Source organism: Cheilinus undulatus, linkage group 11 (genome assembly GCF_018320785.1).
Source record: "Cheilinus undulatus linkage group 11, ASM1832078v1, whole genome shotgun sequence".
Lineage (NCBI taxonomy): Eukaryota > Metazoa > Chordata > Actinopteri > Labriformes > Labridae > Cheilinus > Cheilinus undulatus.
The window spans coordinates 19526733-19542291 of NC_054875.1; the positions used below are offsets into that span (position 1 = coordinate 19526733).

The following is a 15559-nucleotide window of genomic DNA, read 5'->3' on the forward strand; positions in this document are numbered from 1 at the left end:
TGATAATCCAGTCAGGAGAGGCTTACAGTGATGTCTTCCTGTATTTGAAGGGGTTGTGAGGCTGATAGCAGGGTAAGATACCCCCAGTGGAGTCTGGACACTGGTAGTGGTGGTGGATGGATGTACCATGAGATGAGTAGACTTCACTGATGAGATGTAATTGAGCTGATTGTGGAGGAGGGTCACAGCAATCCTACTAAAATGAGAAGAGAGAAGAGCAGATTTTAAAATATCACAGTGGCAGGATGATTGGTCAAGAGAGGTCATAGCACAATCTGAATGGCTTACAGCTAAAGTGTGTGAACACAACCAGCTGATCACTAGAGTAGAAAGACAGAGGGAGAAGCAGGGAGGAAGAGGGTGAAAAAGAAAGGATTAATGAAAGAAAGGATGAAGATGGATCAGTCTTCCTGCTTGACCTTGTGCTTTTACATACTCCACAGCAAACTGTGGTCCACAGCAGATGTTGGTGACTTTTTGTTTTTAAATTTTAACCTGAGTTTTATTCTCAGTCTAACATTATTGCTATAGTCACTTAGAAGGACCACACCATCAACAAGATACAATCTGACAATTATTTATTGTTTATACTGGAATGATTGTTGTGAACGAGTCAATGCTTCAGTCTTGCTGACATCTGTTTTTGCGAGGCTTTTGGGACCTACTACTTTTGAACTTTGCTTTAAGCATCAACAAAAGATACCAATGCTTACCCCCGTTTTATCCCTTACCCATAGAAATAAAAAAATACATTCACTGTAAAGATGCAAATATTAAATCCACTGAAGTTCTTTAATTATTTCCATCATATGTTTTTTTCAACTCTTTGAACTGACACTGACCATCCACTATTTCAAACAGAGAACATACAGTATATGTCAATCCAAATTTGCGTTGAAAAAAAGCAGCAACTGAACCAGCCCAAATAAGTGAAAAGGGTTTCTCTTAACTTTATAAATGACAATTTAGTGAGAGGTTTTATTTTTCCAGCTACAACCAAACAATCTGTTGAAAATTGTTTAATTTGATTTTTTCTTGAACTTTGTTAGTTCAGAATATCTTCCAAGAGCATCATGGTTCATTTTCTAATATGCCAACCTCACTGACAGAAGATCATAAGTTAATTTCCTGTCAAATACTTCATTCACAGCTTAATATCATTAACAGCTTTAAGAAGTGCCTCTGCTCTCCTTATTTTCCCAACAAACTTTCACTCTTAGTTTAGTTATTTGAACTGTTTCATTCCTATTCCCACAAAACAGGTAACATACTATATGAGCTAATTTGACATTTTGACACACAGCTGACTGTGCCATGTGAGCTGTTTCTTGGTTTAACCTCTGATAAGGCCGTTTGCTCTCAGTTAATAAAGTTAACCCTTGTTGCTCTTTACAAAAACACTCAAGCACATCAGATCCAAAGTGCGTTAGCACACACATATTAATATGTTTTGCCATTTGCTGTTATTTTTTGCTGTATAGAGTGTGATTACAAAATGACTGTAAATATAACAAGAGGAAATAGGACAATTGTTAATGTGAACTGGCAGCTGCCTCCCTGCTACAAAGGTCAAGAAACTCAATACAAAAAGAAAAATCTTATAAAAGGGTCGTTATTATCCACAGACAGTACCATTTAAAGTTGCACTTTCTGGCTTCTGGATTGCCCATTTACCAAACATTTGTAATGTTATCTGCACCTTTGACTGAACTCACTATGTAGGGAAAAAAAATTAAGAGGTGTTTGTGCCTAAAAGCTACTTCATAAAAAAATCTATTCTCTTGTCTCAGAACAGAGGTTAAAAGTTAGTGCCTCCTGATACCTCAGTATTAAAACTCTTTTGTATCCAGAGTCAAAATGTCAGAGTACTGATGGAAGAGAGGATGCTTCAGAGACAACATAAAACATGTGTCACTGTAAATGGATGTGGGAGTGCAGAAGAGAGGCAAAGGTATTAAGAGATCTTCTCTGTTGTATCCACTTCTGCAGAGGTTTAAGTGGAGAAAGTGCACCACCACCTGGTTGTTTGTAATACTATCTTCTATGGTACATGCTGTGCCTGCCTGGAGTTGAACTGTGTAATTCTGTAATAATTCTTAACAGAACAAATTTACTGCAAAAGAAGCAACAACAAAGAAATAATGTAATTAATTTGATTTTTTATTACAGAAAATTACACACAAACTTCACATTTAACCATAACATTTTCAATTTTTTAATACTCACTTGAAAAACCTTTAGTGCAAATCATACAGACGAACTGTTCAGAGATTGATGACATTATCTTAAATTATCAATAAATATACATGACTTCATTTACACCTCAAATTGCTACAAGCACTTTTCACAGTTAAATAACAGTCTCCTCGAAGGACCTGTACATCCTACACACTGCCATCAGTCTCAATGAAGGAAAGTTGCAAAGGCAGAAATGTAAAGTACCATAACTCTCTCTCTCTTTCACATACAGGCCACTGTCAAGTATTAATTGGCTTAAATTTATATACTTCATTCAGTCACTTTGATATAACTACCCTGTTCAGCATTGAACCGCACATCCAATAGCTTATTATTACATCTAAATTAAACAGATACAATGCATTACACTCCCTCTGTTAGATCAGTGACAACTTGCCACACACATTTCAAAGAGTTTCAAAAAAAACCCTTCATAATTTATCTTATATTTATGTTTTGTGGTTTATTCATGCTTAAATTCATTATACAAGCCTCACACAATAAACAGCTGACATCTGTTATAAGGATCCTAAGTAATGATGAAATCCTTGGACACTACTAATGACAAAGATCTAAACAGACTATAAATCTTAAATGATGATGTCTATTGGCTTTAGGGAAAAAGGACATAAATATTCAAGTTTCTGTTAAGCATTCTGGTGCAAAATAAAGCCCAAAAGCAAACTGGACAACTTTAAATATTTCAGGATTAAAAAATAAATGCAGAAACAGCACTGAAGCTGACTCTTCCAGTGCAGTTTAATCTTAAATTCTGTCAGTTTGAGAGGTGGCCATGATGCATTCAGGCAGTGCAGAGTTTGACAGAGTATTTTGTGATTGGGATTATAGTTAAAAGGAATCAAACTGAAAAATCTTCAAAGATTTACATGTTGAGAGGCCTGTTACTCAAAATCTGACATCTGGTTGCACTTGCATTTGCTTTTTACCCCAGTGTCTGAAGAAATACACTTTTCCATCGTTGGCCACTAAAAAGTTCTCTATGTGGGAAACATCTGTGTTCTTCCTCACATCCCCTTTATGACACATACAGTATAAACTTCATGGCACATTTTTCTCAAACCTTTGATCAAATAAATAGCCAAATACTAACTACTGTGGTTAAAATGACAACCAGGTTTTCTACAGTTAAGATCTGCAAAGGCTTTAGCATTAAATCTTTCAATTTTTACATTCACTGTGATAATGGCAACACTTAATTCTCTTTTCCAGTCATTTTTAGAGCTGATATCCATAACAGCTTTGATAGGTAGCTTTGGTTAATATTCAGTGTTACACTGTTCTTCAGAGTGCATTACTTGTGGGTTCAGAGACAATCTTGATGATTATAATTGTTGATTTCAATGTGGCCAACAGATGAACAATAAATTAACTATTTAAGGTCTGACTGCATTTATAAAAAAATCCTTCATAAATGTAGGTGTGATACACGTTCACGGCATGCAGTAAGAGTTCAAAGCAAAAAGGCCACGGACAACAAAAAAGGAGAAGTGCAAATGCATGCTGAAAATGATTGCCACCTGCCATCCTCTCTGAATAACACACCGAGTTTGAAATGAGAGCAGCCTTCTAGCTCCATTCCTCCCACTCCTTCTCCAATTTCTGACATGTCGCAGTCAGATTAACTTCAAAGGGTAAAAATCCAAGCCGATGACAGAAAGTTTTTCAAAAGATGGAGAAATTTACAAAAACTTCTAGCTGCTACAAAAGCATTCAAACAGTCCCCCACTCACTCTGATGTCCTCAGTCATCTGTTTTACCCGTCCACAATTCAGCTGTTCATTGTACTGTGTGATGCAATCTTTGAGTCCATAATGTTCAAAGTGTGTTCAGCAGTTTTTCCCTTCAGTCTCATGATGAAACAAGAGTGTAGGTGGAGCTCTTAACAGCAGGGCCCTGAAAGCAATAAAACAAAACATTTAATTGACTGGTTAATGTCTAGTTACCTACGATAAACTGGTTGCTGCCATGCTGACATTTTTCACAGTTTTATTGTACTAGGATATAAGCATCAAGATTAAACACATCCCAGAGGTCCAGATTTATCCTAGTAAATATTTTAATGGTAACACATAATACTTCACGCACTTACTTCCTCCATGCACACATTTTACCTACTGACTGGATACCTGTGTATAATGGCTTTACTTTCAAACCATTTTAATCAAGTCAAATAAAGCTCAAGCTAGCTATTAGCTAACCTCTATAACAACTGGTGTGTAATTCAGTGGTAAAAAATGTCTTTCATTTTGTTTATCTTAATTCCTTAAACTTAAAGTGTGTCTTAAAGATTGAGGGTGTAGGTCTGGACTATATATATACTCTATATAGTATATATTAGTATCTATAGAGGGTATGCAGGCGACATCACAGGTTGTGCAGCCTCTGCTGTCCAGCCGCTAAATGGCAGAAAGTTCATACTGGTGACAGAAATCAGTAGGGGAATTAGCAAACAGCTTTATATCCGCTGTCTTTTTAATAATGGCATCTTGATTATGTTCACCACGGTCAGTACAGATCCTCAGCTGATGGAATATCTTTACAGAACTGTTTTGAGCCATAATGGTACATTAAAAAAGCCAAAAGGTGAAAGTGGGCTATCAAAGTGCCACAAGCATTTAGTTAGTGATGAAAATAAGCAAAACCCCACCCCATTCTCCTTCCTCTTATTTTAAAGAAAAATTCAGACCTTAAATTCCAGCAGATCTATATAGTAAAATATCATCTAAGGTGACAAGACATCAGGGTGGAAAGAAACTATTAACATTTAGACAACAAAAATGTATTGAGCAGCTTTTTTGTGTACTTGTACTTTTTGAATACTTTTTAGAATCACTTTTACTGAAGTTTATTTTGGCAGAAGTATTGCATTTCTCTACATTTTGAGCATGAACTGCTCAAAAAAAGTTAAAACTAAAAGTCAAAACGATGAGGTCAAAATTTTCTGACAAAAATAAAAAATGGCCAATAGTTTTACTTTCATAACACATGATGGCCAATAGCACAAAGAAAGAAAATGATCCTACATCTCAACCCAAAATAGCTGCTGCATTTTACTTTGGTTAACCCTTTAACACCTGAGTGTCTGGACTCTTTTCTTATTTTAACCATAAAAGGCCCAGAAAATGTCCTGTGAGTACGTGCTTTTGCCCATTTTTCCACAATAATTAGAACTTTTAATATATGGCAGTTATTTACATTTTACTGCATGTTGGGACTTCCGGTTTGTAGATGAGACTGTAGACAGCTAAAACGAGGAGCTCCTGGCAGAATAAGTTTAAAAAATGGAGAAAACCCTTATTATCCTAACTCGACGGAGGAAAAATAATTAACATGGATAAAACACATTTTACTGCATGTTAAGAGTGTTTTTTTTAAATATTTATTTTTGGGCTTTTTGCCTTTATTTGATAGGACAGTGGATAGAGTCGGAAACAGGGAAGAGAGCGGGGAGAGGCCCGCAGGGTCGCCTGCGTTCATGGCGCGTGCCTTAACCTTAATTGTTTTAACAGTTTAAAATGAAAAATCACAAAAAACGGGGGAACTTTATGCTACAATCTTAGTGAGAAAAGGGGAAATTACAGTAATAACCACATGCTGGCTGTGAAGCACAGTTTCTCAGCTTTCAGAAACTGTTTGAATTTTTCCGATAACACAAACAGTCATGCAATTACAGTCATGCAAAGTGTGCTTCAACAGTGCGTCGTCGGCAACTCGCTAGGTGTTAAAGGCACTAGCGTGGCACTAGGCACTAAGTGGTACCTTATAATTAACAACCTGGACATCAGCTTCTCTTGTTGTTATTGCCATTTAAGGAAAGATCAAACTTCACTGTACAAGCTCCCTGGGTATCAAAAGCTGTTACACAGTACTCAGTACTACGTTTACTTAGTAAACTCTGAATTAAATACTTTTACTTTTACTTGAGTAGATTTATAGACAAGTACTTCCTGAGATGTCCAATTAACACCACTGGTTTTATAAGGAAAATACAGAATAATGTCAAGTCCATCTGTATTTATCACAGATTACATAGCCTTTGTAAATTATATTGATTTCTATTTTGTTAAAAGTCCATTTTTTTCTGTGAACGCTTCCTGAAGTGAACGTATTCTGACGCTGTGGCAGTTTATACCTGATAATATAAAAGGTGAAAAATGAACTGTGTAAATTTGTCACATTATTAAAAAAAAAAAAAAAGTAAGGTTTCACTGGTATCAAAAAGGATCCTGACCTAGTTCTGAACTACACCCCAAATATTTGCAAACAGATTTAACAATGACAAAGTGTTTTAGACAGATAAGCTAAAGTATGTAAACGAATCAATGAAATAGAGAGGAACAACTGATCCAAAGCTTCAGATGAACATAACTTTGACATTAATTCAGTTTCACATCCATCACTGATGAGCCAGGCCGATGTGTGCTTCAGGCTTTGTTTTGTGTTCTTGTAAACAGGTCTATATAATGTCAGGAAACTCTATTATTAACCACCTATCAATGTCAACAGTCCACTATGTCTTTTGAACACAGTATGCATCTCTGACAAGTCCAAATATCCCTTATTCAAGCAGCCATTACTCTCTTTTGCTCCTGTTTTCAAGCGTTTTGCCCATCAGCCTAGCTGAGCTGTTGTGTTGTGCGCTGAAAGTGACTTTCAGCGCACAACAGTGCATACCCTCTATATCTGCATTAGCTAGAATGAGTTTGTAGATGTCAGCTTATCAGATATCGGGAAAAATCCAATCTGTTGCAACCCTAGTATGAACAGCTTCATAAACTAATTTTACTTCCTATCAGTTCTATATTGTCATTGACAGCCCTTCATCTTTTTCCCAAGTAATCTTAAATGTACTTATTTACCTGATGATCCCTGGTAAGCAGTGGTCTTTAAGCTGTGGGGCTCTGCTCTGAGCTGTTAATGATGACTCCGGTTGCTTCTTCTCTGCACTGGGCTGGAGGCAGCTCCATCTTCTGTGGTGAAGTCTGCTGTGGTTTCACTATGGTGATTTTAATGGGGATTCCTTTGATACTGTGCTGCACTCTGCTGTATTGACGCATAGCAGGGTTGAAAGTGCGAACAATGGGAAGTTCATTTAGAGTGGATGTCTCCTGATTTGGCTGTACACTCTCTTTAATAACCAATTTGCTTCTTTTGCTTGCAAAGACAGTCTGTGCAGGCAGGATGGCGGGTCTTTTAGCAGGACCAGAAGTCTGAAGTCTTGTCTTATGCTTGTGTGAGGCTTGTTGTTTCACTCCCACCACTCTATGCAGGTGTCCATCATTTTCTTTTGTCACAGATATTCCTCCATCTTTTCTCTTCTTCACCTCTTTGGGTTTCTTGGGGCAGACTGCCATGTGTTTGGTTCTGCTGCGTCTCATTGTGAACTCCCTGCTACAGTGTGGGCAGACAAAGGTCTCCTGCTGCTCGTCCCCCTGTGCATGTGACATTTTATGTATGGACTTGGTCCTCTGTGGCATGATCCTTTGGACCAGTTTTTTCTTCCTTTTGTTTAGAACCTTTAACTTCATCTTTACTGGTGGTTCTTGGTTAGGTTTGGACCTGTAAGACTGGCTGGGTCTGTTTGAAGCATTTAGTCCATTAGTAGACAAAATTCCATTTTGAGTTTTTGCAAAATGGCGCAATGGGATGGGATTCTTTTTGGGTGTGTATCGCTTTTTATCACTCGCATTTGCACAGGCAAGGATATGTTTGTGTAGCTCTGGCATGTTATCAAAGCTTTTGCCACACTTGGTGCATCTGATAGCCGTGCTAAAGGTTTGTGGGATGTTGTGGGTGGTAAAGTTTGTGGCTGAGGCCAGGGAGCCAGCTGGTGATCTGTTATGGTAAGGAAACGGAGGAGGCTTAAAGCTGGGGTAATGTTGGTTTATGCCAAGACGAACATCAGGCCCTTTGATTTTTGCTCCATCTGAGGCCATGATTTTTATAGTTGTGAACAGCTCTTCCGCAGCCACATCTGCTTCACCTTCTTCCTTTTTCACCACTTTCTCTGGATCCTCATGAACAATAGGCTCAACAGTTTCTATGTTGACTTTTGTTGAGTTGTTGTAGTTCTGAGGTCTTAGTTTCCCCTTTTCCTCTTCTGTGTATGTACATTGCTGACCGGGATGTAATTCTTCTTGATGCTGTTTTAGATTGCAAAGGTAGACAAATTCTTTTGTACACACACTGCAAACATAAGTCTTGCCGACACCGTGGAGACTTGATCGATGGTCAAGCAATGCTGAAGGTTTGCCAAAGAGCAGCACGCAGAACTCACATTTGTAGGGCCATTCATCAGCGTGGTCTCTGACATGATGGCTCAGTTCTTTCATTGAGTGGAAAAGCTTATCGCAAACATTGCAGATGAAATTTTTGGTGAAAGTCTGTTGCTGTTCATCACTTGATGTGTCAACTGAGGAGTCCTTTTCTTTACCTTTTTCAGAAGAAATGGGACTTTTAACTGGGATTTCAGGGATGGACACAGTATTGTCCGCAGCGTTATCTTCTTCCTTTGCAGGTGGTGGCTCTTCATTAATAACTGGCTCTGGACTAGAATTTGTTTCAAGTATGGCAGGAGGACGATCAGATGTCACCGTGGCGGCCGTGGATAGAGTTACTGACTCTGCAATGGAGGACACAAGAACAGTTGGGTCCACAGTTTGAGGGTTGGGCACTGAAACAATCTGTTGCTGTTCTATGTGATTAACAAGCATCTGTGAGGGTGCAGGAAGCTCTGCAGAGTTTTCTTGTAAGGTGATGGCAGGAGGGACTACATTTCCTGGGCTTTCCAGAGCTATTGTGCACTCTATCAGCACAGTGTTGCTAGTGATGTTGTAGGAGTTGATGAGAGGGTCGTTTAAAGTTATAGTGGGAGGGAAGGGCACCTCTGACACAGGGGTGGACTCAACTATGGGTGGATTGAGAGCTATTTGATCAGTAAGAAACACATGGCCAGGTAGATTGAGAGTCGGGTCAAGGGACTGGGAGAGAGTGACGAGGTTTGCAGAATTTGTAGTGGCAAATGCAGTTGTTAAATCACACTCTGAAGAATTTAATGCATTTTCTGCACAGATTACCAAGGGCTCAGGAGATATATTTGGGGCTATTACCTGGACTGACTGGCTTGAAGGGTTAGAAATAGGTGGTGGGGGTGCCAGAACTGTGATTAATGAAGGAGCAGAAGGGAGCAGGGTGTGTGGAGCTGGGGAAGCAAATGCTATAGTGCATGGCGAGGCTGGCTGCAAGGCAACAGGGGTAAGGGAGGCGGATGAAGCAGTCAGAGAGTTGGGGGGTAGGGCAAGTCCATAAACAAGTCCGTCTGTGAGTGGCTCCACTGGGGTCATTATGTCTGGGCCTGTAACTATTGTGAAATCTGCAACTAAAGGGGGCTCAGGATTCCCTGGACTTACATTTTGCTCACCAGTACTCATTAAGGCCTTCTCTATTATGCATGTATTTAATTTTCCTTCTCTTAAAGCTGCCTCTGATACTAAATCTAATGCAAATTCACATTCACCATGGGTCTTTTTTTGCAAACTTAAATCCAGAGCAGCATCACCTGAAGCTACATCTTTATTTCTTTTCACTGTGCTGGAGAGATCCAGTGGTCGCTGGTTACAGGAATTACCTCCTGTCATAGGTGGCCAGTTTTCTGAAAAGACAGGCTTTGCTGCTTGGTCCTCCACAGATGGAGCTGCATCCTCCTTCTCATTGGCTGTTTGGTGTTCAGGTGAACTATGTGGAGTCTCTGCTTGTGCTGTGCTCAGAGTATCACAATCTGTTGTATCTTGGGCCTGTGTTTCCTCATTATATGTTGGGTTTTCCTGTGGGGAGCTCGGTGGCGATCCAGTTCGTCTTTTAAACCTCCCTCCTCCAGCAGGCAGTACAGAAAGGGAGATGGGTGAACATGGCTTCTGGCCATCTGAGATGAGTGCAAGTGTTGGTTTAAGGCCATCCTGCTTCTCCAGGAGCTGCTTCAACTTAGGTGACAGAAACACCGTTCTTTCCTTCTGTACAATGGTGGACTCTGTACTCTGAGGCAGTAGATTCTCTATTAAAGAAGACACAATGGATGATGAGGATGAAGATACAACCACCTCTGACTCCAGTTCTGTTTTAATTTGTGGTAAAAGAGGTGGTGTTGCAGTTCTTCTTTTGGGCACTAATTGACCAGGTAATTCTTTACCTGTAGCCGAGTCTGTATTTAAAACTTGGCTTATTTGAGCCGAGTCTAGAATTAGGGCATCCAGTCGAACTAAAGTTGAGGACCCAGGTTGAACCTCGGCTGTGTCACAGGTACTGACTGTACTTGTTGATACTATCTTTCCATCAATGTAAAAGCTGAGATTCTCTGAAATATTGCTAGGAACATCCAGCATGAACTGTTTTCCTTCATTCCTTTGAACAGCTGCAGGTGCTGAACCATCACCAAGCTCTGTTTCATCGTGAGATGTTTGACTGAATATCCTCTGGGGATTTCCCTCCTCGGAGAGGTGAGTTTCTTCTTGCTGTAGGTGCTGCTTGTGGTTCCTACGCTCATGCCGTTGTTTATTAGTATGTGTAGTGAATACCTTTTCACAGAAGTCACATGCATAATAGCACGTGTCCGATGCCTCCTGGTTGTTTGGCTGAGCAGTGGGGTCTCCAAGTGACAAAACAGAAGTATCAGAGCTAAGGGGAGATGCAGTCTGAAGCTGCATGGCTGAGCTGTCTGAATCCAAAGGCTTCATCTTCTCATGCTGCAGCTGACCCAGATTTGAACCTAAAGACACACTGCTGCTGTTGCTTTTATTTGTGTGTGCCTCATTGTCCGCCAACATGTGGATGTGCATGTGTCGCTCCAAGCCTTGTTTGCTGGTAAAATGTCTCTCACAGTGCTGGCAGGGATAAGAGCTCCAGTTTCCAGAATCCTGATTTGGATTTTTATACGGATCTTGACAAACTGACTTTATCATATTTTGTTCCATGTTAGTTTCCTGTTGATAAATGTCCTCTTTATCCCCCTCCTCCATGTCCTCATGACCTCCAACTTCAGAGATATACAACTGAAGTGAGTCCTCCATCTTTTGCAGAGTTAGATTTTGTTTACTTAAAGAGGTCTGTCACACAGGACTTACAACAGCTGCCAAACCTAAAGGAAAAATAAAAAGCATATTGAGACAGTAATGAGAATGAACAGCAGTTTATAGAATAAATCATATAGACTCTAACATGGATCACAACCACTTCAACACTTAAATATTTATACTTCACACTTTAATGCTTAAAAATTAGGTACTGTCCTGACTCATGTCATACCATCAAATCCTTGGTACCAGATATTTTATGCCATTCAAACCCAGATTTCACAGGACAAAATAACTCACTTCATGATTCCTTAAACTGAGGCTTCTAACATGAATAGGGGTAATGTGAAGAGAAGTTAATATGCATTGTGATTATTATGGCCACGTAGTCCACACCATATTGCATTGTATCATGAAATACCCTCTGAATGCAAATGGATCACAAATTATTGGATGGTGATAAAATTGCCAACTGTATTACAGTTTTATGTTGAAATCAATGTGATGCAGTTCATTTGTATGGTATTTACTTATGCCTAAAAGCAAACTGCAATTACCTTAAGCAGTTTCCCAACAGACATGCAGAGTAATTATCAATTGACTGCTGGTATAATATTGTAAACATTTTAATGATTGTGATTATTGTTCTGTAAAAACCAGGGCTGTCAAAAGATTTATTGTGATTAATCTCAGATTTTTTTTTAGTTAATTGTGATTAATCACATCCTTTTAAGTGCATTTTGACATTCCACAATTTTGCATTCAAAACTGCTCTTGCGTCATTTGTATTAAACTAAGAGTAACTGACTTCCTGTTAGGAAACAGACCTGCTGTTATAGATAGATCAAAGATTGTATTATGACCTTTACCACAAAAAGGAACTATTTATGAATTGAAAAAGAAATAAGGAAACAGTGACAAGGTTAATGTTTGATAAGACAAGGTTCAGATGTCTTTTAATTTGTTCACTGAGCTGTCTGTAAGCACTGTTTTTTTTAAAGTGCAATGAGACATTTAGGAGTAATGGTGGACTGATTTTACATCACTGCGGCTGGAGAAAGACACTGCAGTGTTTTAACCAAAGTGTTCTAAAGGGCCAATAAAGCATGAGACTAATCATGATTTGTAAAAAGTTAGTGCACAAATAGTGGACCTTTATTAACTACGATTAATCTTTACAGCCCTACTAAAAACATGAAGCACAATGTTTTAAAATAACTCTAGTCTACATTTAATTTGTTGTAATCAAACATCAATGCAAAATTAATAACACAGTCTTACCATTTTAACAATCATTGCAGAGTAGAGGTGTGTTTAGTTGAGCACAGAAGCTTTTCTTTCTGTTGGAAGAAGACAGAAAACAAACCAAGCAAATATAAAAAAACAATGAAACTGATGTCTTAAAAAGCGCGTCACTTTGGTTTAGATTACAGAATACAACTGTACCAAAAGTGATCAGAGTGAACAGCTGTGTTGTGGGAGAAGCTGGCAATAGCCTGTTTTTAATGCTTTGGCTGATACATAGCCTCAGTCCTGTGTTAACAGGTGCTAACGTCTCTAAGGAATATCAGGGTTATTTTAATGCCCAATAAACAAAAGTCCCAGAAGCAACACTTTGTAAAACTGTAAATACACAAAATTTCACTATTTTTACTTTTCATTTTTAAATTTCTGTTTATCTATGGTGAAATCATTCCCCAAACACAGCCAACCTTACAGAAACATGAACAACAGCTGCCTTATACAGCATGACATGGCTGGTCTAAACTGCCTTATACACTGATTACAGATTATTAAACCAGTTTAGCTTTTCACACAACTTTGTCTCTGGAATTTTGTGGATACTTGTTTGAAATTTACAAAGTCAGGAATCTTGTTGAAAAGGATTAAGTTTGTGGATTATTATATGCAAAAACGGCTTGGTAGGACAAAATGGCAGGCCCATCATGTGTGACGGCTGGCGCTTTAATTCCACCTGATCTTCACAACTGCATCAACATTTGTATGACTCAGTAACTGTAATATAGCGCCTATTTATTTACCTTGCATGCATGTTTATTCACAAGTATTTTCATGCACTTGCAGATACGAAATTAAATGTAAACAAAGACCGTTATCGCTTATGTTTAGGTTCTCTCTCCTCTATTTTTGTTAAAACTATTATTTATTTATGAAGCATATCTATACATATAATCGAATCAGACACATTTAATCACCAGAAACAAGAAATAATCCCTTTTAATCAAAGGCCTAACTACAGGCTGAATTATATGAATCGTTTTCGTTTTATTTAACTACAGTCTACCCTTCTGAGTTGCAACAGGCTTATTTTGCACTTGTCCAACAAGAAATAGATTTTTAAAAACATAAATAAGAACATGTATTTATCGTCCTGACTCGAATTAGCTTTTCGGTGCGTTAACACGCAGTGGCTTCACCTGGTCTGATGACGCTCCCTCCCCGTTCTTGCACCATAGCTAGCTGCTTTCACAACACGTCGTCACATACTGTTTGGCTACAGGCAGCTAGCACGTCCACTGAAAGGACAACTTTATTATCCAGAAATAACCTCTAGATAAATGCTTGAAATACTTTCAAATCAAATCTTCATAGCCACCCAAGGTCTTTACATAATCCTTCACTTACCAAGTTGAAGAAATTAGCTGTCATCGCCATTTAAGCGTGAATATTAGACGGCTAGCTGTAATGCTAACTAGCAAGCCTGGCTATATTTAGGTTAGAATGTTCTTCATGACTATTACGAACCATCTGTAAATGTAAAGGTGGGAGTTAAACTTTCCGTAAATATTTCTGTCTGCATCCGGATAAATTGTCGAACTACTGTCTGTTATATTCCTCTTGTGCGGGTTATGGACAGTTGTGTATTTTCTTCCCTATTGTACCAACACGTTTCTGGCGTTCTGATTGGTCCGAGAACGGGGATGTCAAATTTTGACCAATGAGCAACAGGTTTGTTAAAGCGCTGGACAAAATACTAAAAGAAACTGTCACATTTGTGTCACATATTGTTCATACCTTGTTGCCAAGTTGGTTGGCTAAACTGAAAGTTACATAAATGTAATACCCCGAATTACACGTGTCGTCCTTTATCTTTAAGTATGGGCAAATTTTCAAAATTTTGGTTTCGATTTTAAAAATAGATTATCTAAAATTTCATCAAAGTCTCAATAATACCATAGCATTTTCACATATACTAAATGCAAATACTATAAAAGTGAAATGGAGAGGAAAATGCAGTCAAGGCTCTTTAAATTCCCCTAAGAAAGCATCCATTCTGAATCCTAACCTTAAGATGCAATGCATTAATTTTGCCTGAAGAGGGCGCAACATAATAAAGTCTCAATATTAAGTGTTGGATGGAAACTGCTGTGCACGTGTGTAGCTTACTCTAATCTTAGCCTTTCACAACAGTGATATATAAAAGTGTTACGATTATTAGTGATATAAATGGCCGTCTTGTACTAGTATAGTAGCTACATTTATAGACTAACAACCAGGCAAAATATCAACATTTATTCATTCTCTTTATTTTTTCCTGAAACAACTGAATTATTTGGCAATATGGTTGCCAAATAATATGTAATTGTTTTAATCTACACATGAGCATGCATTTAGTTTACCTTAAAGTAATATGTGCTTGTTCATTGGCAAATTCAGTTCTAAGTATTACCAGTCCATATGTCAATATCTTGAATTCCCATTGTTGGATCTGTTTCACAGCTGCTGAGAATACAGAGGCACGACTATACTGACAGCTTGAAGATTTATGGAGTATGTGAACTCCCTCCCTTACCAGTTCTCTGTTATCTCCAACAATTGTCAATGGAATCACAAGGCACTGGCTTATACTATGGAGCCTATAGTTCACACCTACACTGATAGAAAGCTACCCCCTGGTTTCACATGTGTTTATTTCCACCTCCAGAATCATGCAAACATAAAAAACATTCATTGAGAGGATCTGTAGGAGGTCATCAGATCCCACATGTACATCTGGGACATTGCACAGCACATGGGTGGTGTTCTCATGGCACATGCATGGTATGTGTCTCATTGAAATGTTGTCTGTGGGTTGAGTAGTGTTTCACTATCATACTGAATGCCAGTTATATGAGCCTTTATGAGAGATTACAAACAACAGGCCTCTCTCTACTCACACTCTCTTTGTATGATTGAGCCAATCAAACTTTTAATGTAAAGCTGCAGAAACAGTG

General features: G+C 38.5%; 1 protein-coding gene across 3 annotated transcripts; it reads right to left on the reverse strand.

Moving 5' to 3' along the window:
* Positions 1–2184: 2184 nt before the first annotated feature.
* prdm2a (PR domain containing 2, with ZNF domain a) lies at positions 2185–14209 on the reverse strand. 3 transcript variants are annotated; one of them, XM_041799157.1, is made up of 5 exons: positions 13971–14209; positions 12606–12664; positions 9887–11389; positions 7119–8881; positions 2185–4152 (listed from the first exon to the last, which is right to left on the reverse strand). In XM_041799157.1, exons 3-4 carry the CDS (start codon positions 11319–11321, stop codon positions 7146–7148), a joined length of 3171 nt encoding a protein of 1056 aa, XP_041655091.1. In that variant the 5' UTR covers positions 11322–11389; positions 12606–12664; positions 13971–14209; the 3' UTR covers positions 2185–4152; positions 7119–7145. The 3 variants fall into 3 exon arrangements, with proteins under 3 accessions (XP_041655091.1, XP_041655089.1, XP_041655090.1); XM_041799155.1 differs by having other exon boundaries at positions 7119–11389; XM_041799156.1 differs by lacking the exon at positions 13971–14209 and adding an exon at positions 13763–13948 and having other exon boundaries at positions 7119–11389.
* Between the last annotated feature and the right edge of the window lie 1350 nt (positions 14210–15559).

Coding starts and splice junctions, on each gene's coding strand:
- prdm2a (XM_041799155.1), bottom strand. CDS start 11,321: ATGGAGGACTCACTTCAGTTGTATATCTCTGAAGTTGGAGGTCATGAG.